We start from the raw sequence: 14807 nt of genomic DNA, 5'->3' as shown, positions 1-14807 counted from the left end.
AGCAAACTAACACAGGAACAGAAAACCAAATACTGTAGGTTCTCACTTATAAGTGTGAGCTAAATGATGAGAACACAGACACAGACACAAAGAAGGGAACAACAGACATTGGGGCCTACTTGAAGGTGAAGGTTGGGAGGAGGGAGAGGATCAGAAAAAATATCTACTAGGTTCTAGGCCTAGTATCTGGGTAATAAAATAATCTGTACAACAAATTACCATGACGCGAGTTTACCTATATGCACATGTACCTAAAATAAAAGTTTAAAACAAAAGTACTCAATTCAACCATAAAAAGAGGGAAAAAAAGCATAAATGAGACTAATAAAAACCAATTATCAAGATAGTGGATTTAAACCTAATTATATTAATAATTACATAAAATGTAAATGATCTAAACACCCCAATTAGAAGGCAGAGATTGTCAGTTTGGAGACAAAAGAAAGAACCAACTATATGTGGCCTAAAGAAACTCACCTTAAATATAAAGACACAACTAGTTTGAAATTCAAAGGATGAAAATAGGTATATCATGTTAGTAAAATTTTTAAAAAGCTGTAATGTCTATAATAATATCAGACAAAGTAGATTTCAGAGCAAAGAATATTACCAAGAATAAAGAAGGTCATTTCATGATAATAACGAGGTCAATTCATCAGGAGGACGTAAGAATCCTAAACATGTATGTATCTAATAACAGCTTCAAAATACATAAAGCAAAACTAATAGAACTGCAAGGAGAAACTGACACATCCATTATGGTCAGAGATTTCAAAACCTCTCTCTTTACAATTGATAGAAATAGACAGAAAATGGCTAAGAACACAGATCGACAAAATCTAATTGACATTTATAGAACAGTCTACTCAACAACAGCAGAAAACACATTCTTTTCAACTGCACATAGAACATTTACCAAGACAGAGCATATTCTGGGACATAATATGAGCCTTGACGAACATAAAAATATTCAAGTTATAAAAAGTATGTTTTCTTAACACAAAGGAATGAAGGTAGAACTCAATAATAGAAGAAAATTTGGGAAATTCACAAATATACGGAAATTAAACGACACACTCCTAAATAACTCAAGGGTCAAAGAAGAAATCAAAAGGGGAATTCAAAAGCATTTTGATCTGAATGAAAATAAAAACACAAGGTCATAAGTGGTGAAATGCTGCTAAAGTAGCAGTGGGAGGAAAATCTAAATGCCTATACTAGAAAATAACAAAAATCTCAAATAAATGACCACAGTTTCCACCTCAAAAGCTACAAAAAGAGTGAATTAAACCCAAAGTAAGCAGAAGAAAGGAAATAATAAAGATCAGAGTGGAAATCAATGAAACAGAAAACAAAGAAAATTATAAAACCAAAAGCTGACTCTTTGAGAAGATCAATAAAATTAATAAACCTCTAGCCAGACAGATGAGAAAAACAAAAAGAGAAGACATGCACATTAATAATATCAGAAATGAGAAAGATGTCACTGCAAATTCTACAGATATTAAAGAGTAAGGAAATATGATAAATGACTTTATGACAATAATTTGACAACTTGGATTAAATGGACAAAATCTTGGAAAGACATAAACTACCAAAGCTTACCCAAAAGAAAACCACAATCTAAACAGTCATATAGCTACTAAGTAAATTAAATTTGTAGTTAAAAACCTTCACATAAAAGAAACACAAAGTCCAAGCAGCTTCACTGGTAAACTCTACCAGGTATTTAAGTAAGAAATAAGCTACCCCGGAAAACTAAGGAAGAGAGAATAATTCTCAATTCATTCTATGAAGCCAGCTTTACTCTGATACCAAAACCTGACAAAGCAATTACGAGAAAATTACAGACCAATATCTTTCATAAATGAATATTGATGTAAAACTTCTCAATAAACTTTTAATAAACCAAATCCAACAATTTATAAAATGGATACTACATAATAAGCAAGCTGAGTTTATCCTGGGAATGCAAGGTTGATTTAACAATCAAAAATTAATTGATGTAACCCAGGATATTATAGGTTAAAGAAGAAAAATCATGGTTACATCAATTGATGCAGAAAGAGCATTTGAGAAAATCTAACATCAATTCCTGATGAAAACTCACAGCAAACTAGGAATAGAAAGGAACTCCCTCAACATGATAAAGGGCATCCACAGTAAAAACCCACAGCTAACATTATACTTCATGGTGAAAGACTGAAAGCTTTCCCAAGATCAGAAAGAAGACAAGAATGTCCACTCTCATTTCTTCTCTTTAACATTATACTGGAGGTTCAATCAAGAGTAATAAGGTAAGAAAAAGAAATAAAAGGCATTCGAATTGGAAGGGAAAAACTGGAATGCTCATATACGGCTACTAGAAATGTATACTGGTACAACCACTTGGAAAACACATTAGCAGTTTTTTAAAGAAACTATATAGCTATCATATGATCCAGCCACTTATCTATTAGGTATTTACTCAGGAGAAAAGAAATGTTCATACAGACTTGTACATTAGTGTTCACAGCAGCTTTATTTGTAATAGCCAAACAGTAGAAACAACCCAAATATCCACCAACAGATGAATGGATAAGCAAACCGTCATGTAGCCATATAATGGAATTCTATCCAGCAATAAAAAAGAATGACTGTTAACTCATGCCACAATATGGATATCAAAATAATTATTTGGTTTGAAGAAGCTAGACAAAAAAAGAACATACTCTATGATTATATTTCCATAAAACACTAGAAAATATAAGCTAGCCTATAGTGCTTGGGGATGGCAGAGAAGGCAGAGGAAGTAGGGATTATAAAGGGGCATAAGGAAACGAAAACTTCTGGGGGGTGATGGATATGTTTGTTTGTTTTTTTTTGGATGTTTTATTTTATTTATTTACTTTTATTATTATAATTTAGGTTTTAGGGTACATGTGCACAATGTGCAGGTTTGTTACATATGTATCCATGTGCCATGTTGTTTTGCTGCACCCATTAACTCGTCATTTAGCATTAGGTATATCTCCTAATGCTGTCCCTACCCCCTCCCCCCACCCCACAACAGTCCCTGAAGTGTGATGTTCCCCTTCCTGTGTCCATGAGTTCTCATTGTTCAATTCCCACCTATGAGTGAGAACATGCGGTGTTTGGTTTTTTTGTCCTTGCGATAGTTTACTGAGAATGATGTTTTCCAGTTTCATCCATGTCCCTACAAAGGACATGAACTCATCATTTTTTATGGCTGCATAGTATTCCATGGTGTATATGTGCCACATTTTCTTAATCCAGTCTACTGTTGTTGGACATTTGGGTTGGTTCCAACTTTTTGCTATTGTGAATAGTGCCGCAATAAACATACATGTGCATGTGTCTTTGTAGCAGCATGATTTATAGTCCTTTGGGTATATACCCAGTAATGGGATGGCTGGGTCAAATGGTATTTCTAGTTCTAGATCCCTGAGGAATCGCCGCACTGACTTCCACAATGGTTGAACTAGTTTACAGTCCCACCAACAGTGTAAAAGTGTTCCTATTTCTCCACATCCTCTCCAGCACCTGTTGTTTCCTGACTTTTTAATGATGGCCATTCTAACTGGTGTGAGATGATATCTCATTGTGGTTTTGATTTGCATTTCTCTGATGGCCAGTGATGATGAGCATTTTTTCATGTGTTTTTTGGCTGTATAAATGTCTTCTTTTGAGAAGTGTCTGTTCATGTCCTTCGCCCACTTTTTGATGGGGTTGTTTGTTTTTTTTCTTGTAAATTTGTTTGAGTTCATTGTAGATTCTGGATATTAGCCCTTTGTCAGATGAGTAGGTTGCAAAAATTTTCTCCCAGTCTGTAGGCTGCCTGTTCACTCTGATGGTAGTTTCTTTTGCTGTGCAGAAGCTCTTTAGTTTAATTAGATCCCATTTGTCAATTTTGGCTTTTGTTGCCATTGCTTTTGGTGTTTTAGACATGAAGTCCTTGCCCATGCCTATGTCCTGAATGGTATTGCCTAGGTTTTCTTGTAGGATTTTAATGGTTTTAGGTCTAACATTTAAGTCTTTAATCCATCTTGAATTAACTTTTGTATAAGGTGTAAGGAAGGGATCCAGTTTCAGCTTTCTACATATGGCTAGCCAGTTTTCCCAGCACCATTTATTAAATAGGGAATCCTTTCCCCATTTCTTGTTTTTGTCAGGTTTGTCAAAGATCACATAGTTGTAGATATGCGGCATCATTTCTGAGGGCTCTGTTCTGTTCCATTGATCTATGTCTCTGTTGTGGTACCAGTACCATGCTGTTTTGGTTACTGTAGCCTTGTAGTATAGTTTGAAGTTAGGTAGCATGATGCCTCCAGCTTTGTTCTTTTGGCTTAGGATTGACTTGGCAATGCGGGCTCTTTTTTGGTTCCATATAAACTTTAAAGTAGTTTTTTCCAATTCTGTGAAGAAAGTCATTGGTAGCTTGATGGGGATGGCATTGAATCTATAAATTACCTTGGGCAGTATGGCCATTTTCACGATATTGATTCTTCCAACCCATGAGCATGGAATGTTCTTCCATTTGTTTGTATCCTCTTTTATTTCATTGAGCAGTGGTTTGTAGTTCTCCTTGAAGAGGTCCTTCACATCCCTTGTAAGTTGGATTCCTAGGTATTTTATTCTCTTTGAAGCAATTGTGAATGGGAGTTCACTCATGATTTGGCTCTCTGTTTGTCTGTAATTGGTGTACAAGAATGCTTGTGATTTTTGTACATTGATTTTGTATCCTGAGACTTTGAAGTTGCTAATCAGCTTAAGGAGATTTTGGGCTGAGACGACAGGGTTTTCTAGATATACAATCATGTCATCTGCAAACCGGGACAATTTGACTTCCTCTTTTCCTGATTGAATACCCTTTATTTCCTTCTCCTGCCTGATTGCTCTGGCCAGAACTTCCAGCACTATGTTGAATAGGAGTGGTGAGAGAGGGCATCCCTGTCTTGTGCCAGTTTTCAAAGGGAATGCTTCCAGTTTTTGCCCATTCAGTATGATATTGGCTGTGGGTTTGTCATAGATAGCTCTTATTATTTTGAGATACATCCCATCAATACCTAATTTATTAAGAGTTTTTAGCATGAAGCATTGCTGAATTTTGTCAAAGGCCTTTTCTGCATCTATTGAGATAATCATGTGTTTTTTGTCTTTGGTTCTGTTTATATGCTGGATTACATTTATTGATTTGCGTATGTTGAACCAGCCTTGCATCCCAGGGATGAAGCCCACTTGATCATGGTGTATAAGCTTTTTGATGTGCTGCTGGATTCGGTTTGCCAGTATTTTATTGAGGATTTTTGCATCAATGTTCATCAAGGATACTGGTCTGAAATTCTCTTTTTTGGTTATGTCTCTGCCAGGCTTTGGTATCAGGACGATGCTGGCTTCATAAAATGTGTTAGGGAGGATTCCCTCTTTTTCTATCAATTGGAATAGTTTCAGAAGGAATGGTACCAGTTCCTCCTTGTACCTCTGGTAGAATTCGGCTGTGAATCCATCAGGTCCTGGACTCTTTTTAGTTGGTAAGCTATTGATTATTGCCACAATTTCAGATCCTGTTATTGGTCTATTCAGAGATTCAACTTCTTCCTGGTTTAGTCTTGGGAGGGTGTATGTGTCGAGGAATTTATCCATTTCTTCTAGGTTTTCTAGTTTATTTGCATAGAGGTGTTTGTAGTATTCTCTGATGGTAGATTGTATTTCTATGGGATCAGTGGTGATATCCCCTTTTTCATTTTTTATTGCATCTATTTGATTCTTCTCTCTTTTCTTCTTTATTAGTCTTGCTAGCGGTCTATCAATTTTGTTGATCTTTTCAACAAACCAGCTCCTGGATTCATTAATTTTTTGAAGGGTTTTTTGTGTCTCTATTTCCTTCAGTTCTGCTCTGATTTTAGTTATTTCTAGCCTTCTGCTAGCTTTTGAATGTGTTTGCTCTTGCTTTTCTAGTTCTTTTAATTGTGATGTTAGGGTGTCAATTTTGGATCTTTCCTGCTTTCTCTTGTGGGCATTTAGTGCTCTAAATTTCCCTCTACACACTGCTTTGAATGTGTCCCAGAGATTCTGGTATGTTGTGTCTTTGTTCTCGTTGGTTTCAAAGAACATCTTTATTTCTGCCTTCATTTCATTATGTACCCAATAGTCATTCAGGAGCAGGTTGTTCAGTTTCCGTGTAGTTGAGCGGTTTTGAGTGAGTTTCTTAATCCTGAGTTCTAGTTTGATTGCACTGTGGTCTGAGAGACAGTTTGTTATAATTTCTGTTCTTTTACATTTGCTGAGGAGAGCTTTACTTCCAACTATGTGGTCAATTTTGGAATAGGTGTGGTGTGGTGCTGAAAAAAATGTATATTCTGTTGATTTGGGGTGGAGAGTTCTGTAGATGTCTATTAGGTCCACTTAGTGCAGAGCTGAGTTCAATTCCTGGATATCCTTGTTAACTTTCTGTCTCGATGATCTGTCTAATGTTGACAGTGGGGTGTTAAAATCTCCCATTATTATTGTGTGGGAGTTTAAGTCCCTTTGTAGGTCACTCAGGACTTGCTTTATGAATCTGGGTGCTCCTGTGTTGGGTGCATATATATTTAGGATAGTTAGCTCTTCTTGTTGAATTGATCCCTTTACCATTATGTAATGGCCTTCTTTGTCTCTTTTGATCTTTGTTGGTTTAAAGTCTATTTTATTAGAGACTAGGATTGCAACCCCTGCCTTTTTTTGTTTTCCATTTGCTTGACAGATCTTCCTCCATCCCTTTATTTTGAGTCTATGTGTGTCTCTGCATATGAGATGGGTTTCCTGAATACAGCACACTGATGGGTCCTGACTCCTTATCCAGTTTGCCAGTCTGTGTCTTTTAATTGGAGCATTTAGCCCATTTACATTTAAAGTTAATATTGTTATGTGTGAATCTGATCCTGTCATTATGATGTTAGTTGGTTATTTTGCTTGTTAGTTGATGCAGTTTCTTCCTAGCCTCGACGATGGTCTTTACAATTTGGCATGTTTTTGCAGGGGCTGGTACCGGTTGTTCCTTTTCATGTTTAGTGCTTCCTTCAGGAGCTCTTGTAGGGCAGGCCTGGTGGTGACAAAATCACTCAGCGTTTGCTTGTCTGTAAAGTATTTTATTTCTCCTTCACTTATGAAGCCTAGTTTGGCTGGATATGAAATTCTGGCTTGAAAATTCTTTTCTTTAAGAATGTTGAATATCGGCCCCCACTCTCTTCTGGCATGTAGAGTTTCTGCCGAGAGATCAGCTGTTAGTGTGATGGGCTTCCCTTTGTGGGTAACCCGACCTTTCTCTCTGGCTGCCCTTAACATTTTTTCCTTCATTTCAACTTTGGTGAATCTGACAATTATGTGTCTTGATATGTTTGTTAACTTGACTGTGATGATGGTTTCTCAGGTGTACACTGTGTCAAAACTCTTCACGTTCTGACAATGACAAACTGAAGTAATACTCTAGACGGCATACTTTACTTCACAATGACCTATTTTAATGGTTTGCCTCCAGGAATATATTTTATTAAAAAGTAGAAGGTCAATTTACTTACCCTTTGCAAGCCACCAGAGGAGCATAAAGCATACTTACATCACTTAAGGATTTGCAGATGTCCTTAAGATCTAACACTAAGATATTTCCAATAATTCGTATTGGAGTGGGGCCAGGCAGGAGTTTCTCTCTCTCTGAGCTCTGTTTCCAGAGTGAAAGGAAAAGAAAATGGGAGAGAAAGAGCACCAGGACCGCAGCTAAATCCACTGAAGCCTTCTCTTCTTACTACAACAACTGTGAGCTTGCGATCCAAGCTTTTATAATGCTCCCTGCTCATTCAAAATATGTATCTGATGTGCAAAGTTATCAATCACCTATATGAGCTCTAATCTTTTCTTTGACTCACTGACAAATTATAAAACTAAAGTGAAAAACAACCTCTTCACATTTTACATTTTACACCTGTGTTGTTTACTGTCTGAAGAAGAAGCAGGGGCATGACATAATTACCTCTGCATTTTAAACAGATCATTAAGAAAACAGTATGAGGGCAGAGCTAGAAGAATGCCCAGAGAAGGAACAAAGAGGCCAGAGGACTGCCAGGATAGAATGAAGTCCTAGAACCCAAGGAAATAAAGAATTTCAAAACCAAGGACAAGATAAGCATGGTCCACAGACACAGATTAGGATATTCAGCAGCAATAATTGATTGGAGGATCTGGTGGGAGAGCCCCGCTACTCAAATATTCTTGGCACAAGATGACTATACTCTGAGACTGAGTGCGCCTCTTTGGGAGAAAGCCATGATGGAAGAAGGAAACAGTCTAGAAAACCAGACTGTCCAACCCAACCAAGTGATGAGATGAACTGGTCGCATCCAGCTGCCCCTCGCATCCACCCATGGCACCATCAACTACTCCCTGAAAGGCCTGGCTATACACCATGGAGAGATATGGGAGCCCTCATGCCATCACCTTTAAAAGCCAGGATGGCAACACAAGCTCTTGACATGCACCAAAATTGTACTTTTTGGGATCTGATAAACCACTAAAATTTCTTTGCTGAGTTCTCAAAACTGTTATTAAAACATGATATAGATCTCCTACTGATAAATTTTCCTTCTACTGAAGGATTCCAACAAAGCAGTGAGCTGACATTACACTGAGTGTCTAATCAGCTTTCAGTTCACCAGGAAGAGTCAGGCCCCTCTTCTGTTGGGAATGCCATCAAATACTCAATTGGAACTTAACGGGATCCTCTGCAGTCTTCTATCTCTTAAGTCATAATGACACTAATGAGGATGAATAGATCTAGTCCATTTGTCCCCTAATTAAGTTGGTCTGGCTGATATCCAGCACACACATCACCTCCACTCGCAAATTAAGTGCCATTTCATTTTATGGATCTCAACAAGCAAAGTGTACACACTAAACTTACCAATGGCTTTAATTGATTCTCCTGGGAAAAGTGGAGCCTCTTCCATCTGTGCCAGCTTATTTCCATCCCTTAGAGCCTGGCAAAAAAAAAAAAAAAAAAACAAACAAAAAAAAAACACCAAACAGGAGTAAATCTCACTTTCTGTATACCTGTGAAGAATTTTGGTGTTCTGTGATGTCACTATAAGGCTACAGAAGCGTGCAAAATAACCACCCAACCCCTTCCAAGACAATTTAAAAGCTTAGCATCACAAGACACCATGCTGCATATTCTAGCAAATTGTTACAACATATTTAAATTTCACAGTTAGGAAGCATTAATACGGAAATGGCTTGACATGACAGAAAGATACTGTAATCACTACACAGATAGCTGTTAAAAGGTGTCTCTAGAATTTGCAAATAAGGCCAGAAAAAGGTTACCTTCTGAGCATGAAACTAATACAAATAAAACCAACATGAGCTATAGGTGCTTAGCTAACTGTAGAAATGACCCAGCCTATGAGAAAGTTTAGGAAGGCCAGAAGTCTAATGAAAATAACCAGAGAAGAGTCTCGGTACAGTACACAACTAAGGAAAGGCCTAGGCTTTGGTGCTGCAGCCCAGCTATGTGTGTGTGTGTCTGTGTGTGCTCGTGCACACGGACATGCATGCACAAAGCGTATGACCAGGGACACGAAGAGTGAAGTTGTCAGTGTTCACCCAATCCAGGCCATGAGAGAGTGTGCTCTCATCTGGCAGGCAACAGTATTCCAATCCCTGCTGCAGAGCAGGGTGTTTTCATCAGGCATGTCTCAAGACAATTCACTTTGCAGTAATTTCATACTCACCAAGAAAATTGCTAATGATTTACTAGGTTTCCTGGCTACAATGATGCTAGGAAAAGGATACCTGAGATGGCCAGAAAAATACATGCCCACGTTTTTAAATTAGCAGATCGGCACTGCAGCCCAGTAGCCAGTCCCTTATGAGCTTGGTTGGATAGTGCCAGATAATTGAGGGGAGGTGAGAAAATGGTGTTCTTGAACTACAAAGCTAGGGACCAAAGCCTGAACTCGGGGCCTATTCCAAAGTACCGCCACCCTGTGAGACGCTGCCAAGGAAACCAGTCACTTTCTCCTTGGCATCTCTGACATAATGTGTCATGAATAAGAATAAGGCGATCAAAACCCCCAGCAATTGCAAAGCTGTATTTCGCAGAGCATTACTTTCCCAAGAGATGTGAATAGGTCTTAAAAAATAAATAAATAAATAAAAGTTTGGGAAATGCTGGGTTAAGCAAAACAAGTTCAGCTGCTTTTTTTTTTTCCTTTTTTTTTGAGATGGAGTCTCGCTCTGTCGCCAGGCTAGAGTACAGTGGCACAATCTCAGCTCACTGCAACCTCTGCCTCCCGGGTTCAAGCAATTCTCCTGCCTCAGCCTCCCAAGTAGCTGGGACTACAGGCGCACGCCACCACGCCCGGCTAATTTTTGTACTTTTAGTAGAGACGGGGAGTTTCACATTGTTGGCCAGGATGGTCTCGATCTCTTGACCTCGTGATCCGCCCACCTCAGCCTCCCAAAGTGCTGGGATTACAGGCGTGAGCCACCGCACCCGGCCTCATCTGCTTTTTTTTAGTGAGACATCTTTAGTGTGTTAATGCACACCGAATCCGCAAGAGGGCGCTATAGCATAATGCATTTCTCATACCTATTTGACCGGGACTGCTTTTTCCACCTGTTAACATCGGAGGCCACTAGTGTTCAGTGGGAAATAGGTCGAATAATACTAAGTTTTCAGCATAATTTTGTAAAGCAAAATATTTTTCAATGAATGTCTTTTATAATTCTAAATTATTGAAAATTCAAAATAGTAATTATTTTCATAGTTACAAGAATATTTCACTATGTTTTATTAAAGGACTCAAAGGTCAATTTAGAAATACTACACATAGTAGTTTCATCAAATTTTATAAAAGGAAGAAAGCCAAACTATAAATAACAACTTCAATGTTAAATGTTGGTCAGGACCACAAAATGACATGGTCCATCCTCCTCCTTATCGAAAGACGCATGGTTAAAATAATATAGATTAGGAATCATCGTTACCTCCAAACAGTTAATTTAATTCAAATTTTTAGCCCAGACTGGTTTTTAAAGACATTTTCAGCCAAAATTTTTTGGAAGTTAACACATTAAGGGTAGGTGTGGAGAATGATTAATGGATTCATTTTTATACTCACATCTGTTTTGGAAATATATTTTATGCAATAAAGCATAAACTAACAGGTATACTTATAAATGTCTGGTTTTAGAAACACTAAAAGATCTCCAATCTTAGAAGCCTTAATTTGAAAGTCTGCTTTATTGCCTGAACTAGTGACTAACTGTATAGCATCTCACGAAGTGAGAAAGCTATTTTAATCAATATCAGAGTTTTAAATTACTTCAAATGTTACATTGTTAAAGCCTATTTTAATGGCTAAATATTACCATGTATTATACAGACTTAAGTTTCTTATATGTTAAAAATAAGTGAAAATAGATTATTTTGAAATATAATTACTAAAGCAAGCTGCTTTAATCAACTGAATCTGGAGGAGTTCTCTATTTAGAGCAAGCCACATCAAACATTTTAAAGTCCTCAATCCAGGACTAGCTAATAAAATGTTGCATATAGGAGACAGAGGTGATTAGGACCATTTTAAGAATACACAATGCTCTCAAGATAGAAGCTGAAAATCAAGCATTTCTCTTCTCTTCCCATAGTCATGTCAAGTTTGGCTTGAGACTTCTGTGCATTTATATGTCAGTGAGACACAGTAAGGCAAACCTCTCACTAATTGATAAATCTGGGACATGCTTTTTAAATGGCAAAAAAAGAGCAACTATTGGAGTAAAACAAAGAAGTGACCCAATTGCTTCAGATTTCCCCGTAGGAGATCCCTTTTGTAAAAGAAACACATTTAGCTTTAGCATAGAAACTCAAGAGGAGAAGAGTTTTAAAAGCTTGGAGGTTTTTTGTTTGCTTTGGTGAGTATAGTAGATTCCCTTTATGAAGCTGCTGTTAGGAGAAGGGACTCACACTTGTGCTACATTAAGCTTTTACTGCAACTACAAGGTTGCACAGGACATGATTTGACCCTTGATTTATCCAACCCATGTTCAGCACAATCAAAGGATGGAATATTCTTATGAACTAAATTTGATTTCATAAACACACCCATTCCTCTTGGTGCCATGGCTCAAAGTGTTGCCCAGCTGGGGAATTCCTCTGATGACCTCATCCCAACTTTGTTCCAGTGACCCTGAAGGTCTAGCCGAAGTCTGCCAGCTCCCTGAATTTGTTCCTGAGGGCTCCAGCCCACCCAACAACCCTGGCCTCTCCGCTACTTTTCTCCTCAGCCTGAATCCAAGCCGCCAGGTGGATAGTTTATATAATGGTTGCATGCCAAAAGCAGTGGCTTTCAAACTGGGCTCTTCAAGTTGCTTCCAGGGTCACCAAAAGAGAGTGGGGCTGGATGATGGTGGACAATGTTGCAGCTGAGCACCTGGGGCATGCCACGCATCCCTGGAGCTGCTCTTCTCTTTCTTTCACATAAGCATTGGGGAAAGTACTGCAGCTTTAAAAGGCTCCAGATAGGGTCTAGAGGTACTGAGCAGAGTAAGCACTCAAGAATATCCTATGAATAATTTTGTATTCTGATAAATATATGTACCAATTCCACAAATATCTACATGGTACCGGGTACTGTGTTGGGCATAGATCATGCATATTTGAAGAAAGCAAAGTGTGCACCCTCAAGGAGCACCCTTAGCATATGTATCTGTCCCCTCTATGTCTATGTAAAGGCACTGCAGAATCCTACTGCGATGGAGGGTCATTAACCCCATCAATAACCCTATCTGGGCAAATCAAGAAACACAGACAGACAAATTTCTAGTTGACAAAATGTTGGATAAACCAATTTTTGCAAATAATGTCATATGGAATCTACCAGACTTGGACAGGAGGGCACTACTATTGTGGTAGAAGCATCTGGAAAGCTTTGCTTATTATCTAGAAGTCTAGAATGAAATGGCTTCTAAATACACGATCTGTAGCTACAAACAGATGAACACGTAGAACTTGCCACCTGATCAGCTTCAGCTTCAGAAGGGTAGCCATTGTGTTCTTCCTGAATCTCCTGCACAGCACCAGGTGCATGGACAAGAAAAGGCAAAGAGGAGAAAGAGAAACACGTGCAAACAGACAGGTGAAAGGACAGAATTTCTTTTTTAAGGAGACAGTAAGCATGTAAAAGTCGACACACCTTTCATGACTTTGCAAATCACAACATTTTCCCTCTTGGAGTTAAGGAAATAACATGTAGGCCATCTATAGCATCCTCAGCCTAAAATGGAGTATCTATTCTGTGTTTGTGTTGGGATAGAAAAATGAAAAGCAAACAAACATCACGGATTTCAAAGAATGTACTATCTTTTCAAAACCAAGCAATACACAGCTTATGGCAAAGAAACAAAATAACAGGCACATAATGTGCTCACAGAAAATAAAGCATACCACAGAAACCTGGTAAAGGGCAAAGTCAAGCCAAAATACAAAGGCAGTTTATATACATGTATTTTAAACACAGTAAGTATTCATATTACATTGCTCAGGGATCAATTCCACTGCACACATGCATATATCACATGCTGGAGATTATATATATATATATGTGTGTGTGTGTGTGTGTGTGTATGTGTGTGTGTATATACACACACATATATATACATGTCTGTTTCTTATTGCTTATTGCTAATTAAATTCTGTGATTTATAACTCAATATCATATTAAATATTTCTAATTACAGTATCAACGCACTTCCAAGAAACAGCTAAAAGGCCACACATCTTTAATTTTTTCCAATCTCTTTAAAGGTATACTGTTCTTAATTTCTTTATAGAATCTATTATTTTTTGAAACTTTAAAAATTGGGCTTTTTATTCAGCAGGTGGTAAAAAGAATATGAATACTGAAGATGACAAGATTGTAATCTCTTTTTGAAATTCTATCAAGTCTCTGAGGCTAAAAATATTAAAATTTAGCCTATATATATTTTTGCTTCATGAAACTTTGGTTGCAATGATTATTGTTTTTACAAAGGCAACCAGTGAAGAACTAGTAAAGCTTTAAAAGAATTTACTATTTCCCACCTTCCATTTTTGTCAATAAAGTACAATAACACCTTAGTGTACTTTTATATTTTATCATCAGATTGAATTTCGTACACAGTTGGTACAGTTTAGCACACTTCAAGGCAGTGTAATTTTTCAGTGCAGCCAGTTTTTTGAAATTTCCATTTTTTAAATATAAAGAAAATCGAATAATTAAGTTTTTAGAAACAGAAAACTCAATGAACAAAAAATACAACATTTCAAAGTTCATGCAAGTGTAAAGCCAAGCACTAATATTTAACAATGTGAATCAATGAAAGAAAATGATTCCCACAAGCAAAAGAAAACATGATGAAAACAAGACTAAACAAAGGAAAACCAACTAGAATAGCAAGACTTAACTTGCTTATTTTTGTACTACTTTATTGGCTTCAATAAGATTAAAACTTTTAAACTGAAGTTATTATACTATCAAAATCCACATTGTTTTCCTTGAATAGAAATAGGTTAATTTTCAATGTCTGTTAAATGCATGCACATTACCAATCTTTGTCTTGCTTTATGAATATTCTGAAATAAAGGGAAGGAAAATCATGAGGAAAATATAAGCTGTAACCCACTATATCTGTATTTTAAAAAATAGTAACCGGGATTGATTTTGCTAAATTTAGCTTCAAGATTAGCACTTCTGCTTTTTTGGATTCAACATGCAAACACAAACATGACTTGAAATCTT

At 37.3% G+C, this 14807-nt stretch overlaps 1 protein-coding gene across 10 annotated transcripts in view; it reads right to left on the bottom strand.

Annotated features, from left to right (window-relative positions):
* MTMR1 (myotubularin related protein 1) overlaps positions 1-14807 on the bottom strand; it is a 78220-nt gene that overhangs the window by 41772 nt on the left and 21641 nt on the right. For 6 of the 10 annotated variants that reach the window (XM_055269271.2, XM_055269270.2, XM_063635322.1 and 3 more), the window contains one exon: positions 8933-9008. In XM_055269271.2, the coding sequence (XP_055125246.1) occupies positions 8933-9008 (76 nt within the window). Of the gene's footprint in view, positions 1-8932; positions 9009-13043; positions 13098-14807 lie in introns of all 10 variants that reach the window. The other 4 variants (XM_055269268.2, XM_063635320.1, XM_063635321.1 and 1 more) reach the window with 2 other exon arrangements.

This window comes from Symphalangus syndactylus, chromosome X, assembly GCF_028878055.3.
Source record: "Symphalangus syndactylus isolate Jambi chromosome X, NHGRI_mSymSyn1-v2.1_pri, whole genome shotgun sequence".
Taxonomy (NCBI): Eukaryota; Metazoa; Chordata; class Mammalia; order Primates; family Hylobatidae; genus Symphalangus; species Symphalangus syndactylus.
Note: the sequence above shows the minus strand (reverse complement) of the source record. Positions and strands in the feature narration are given on the sequence as shown.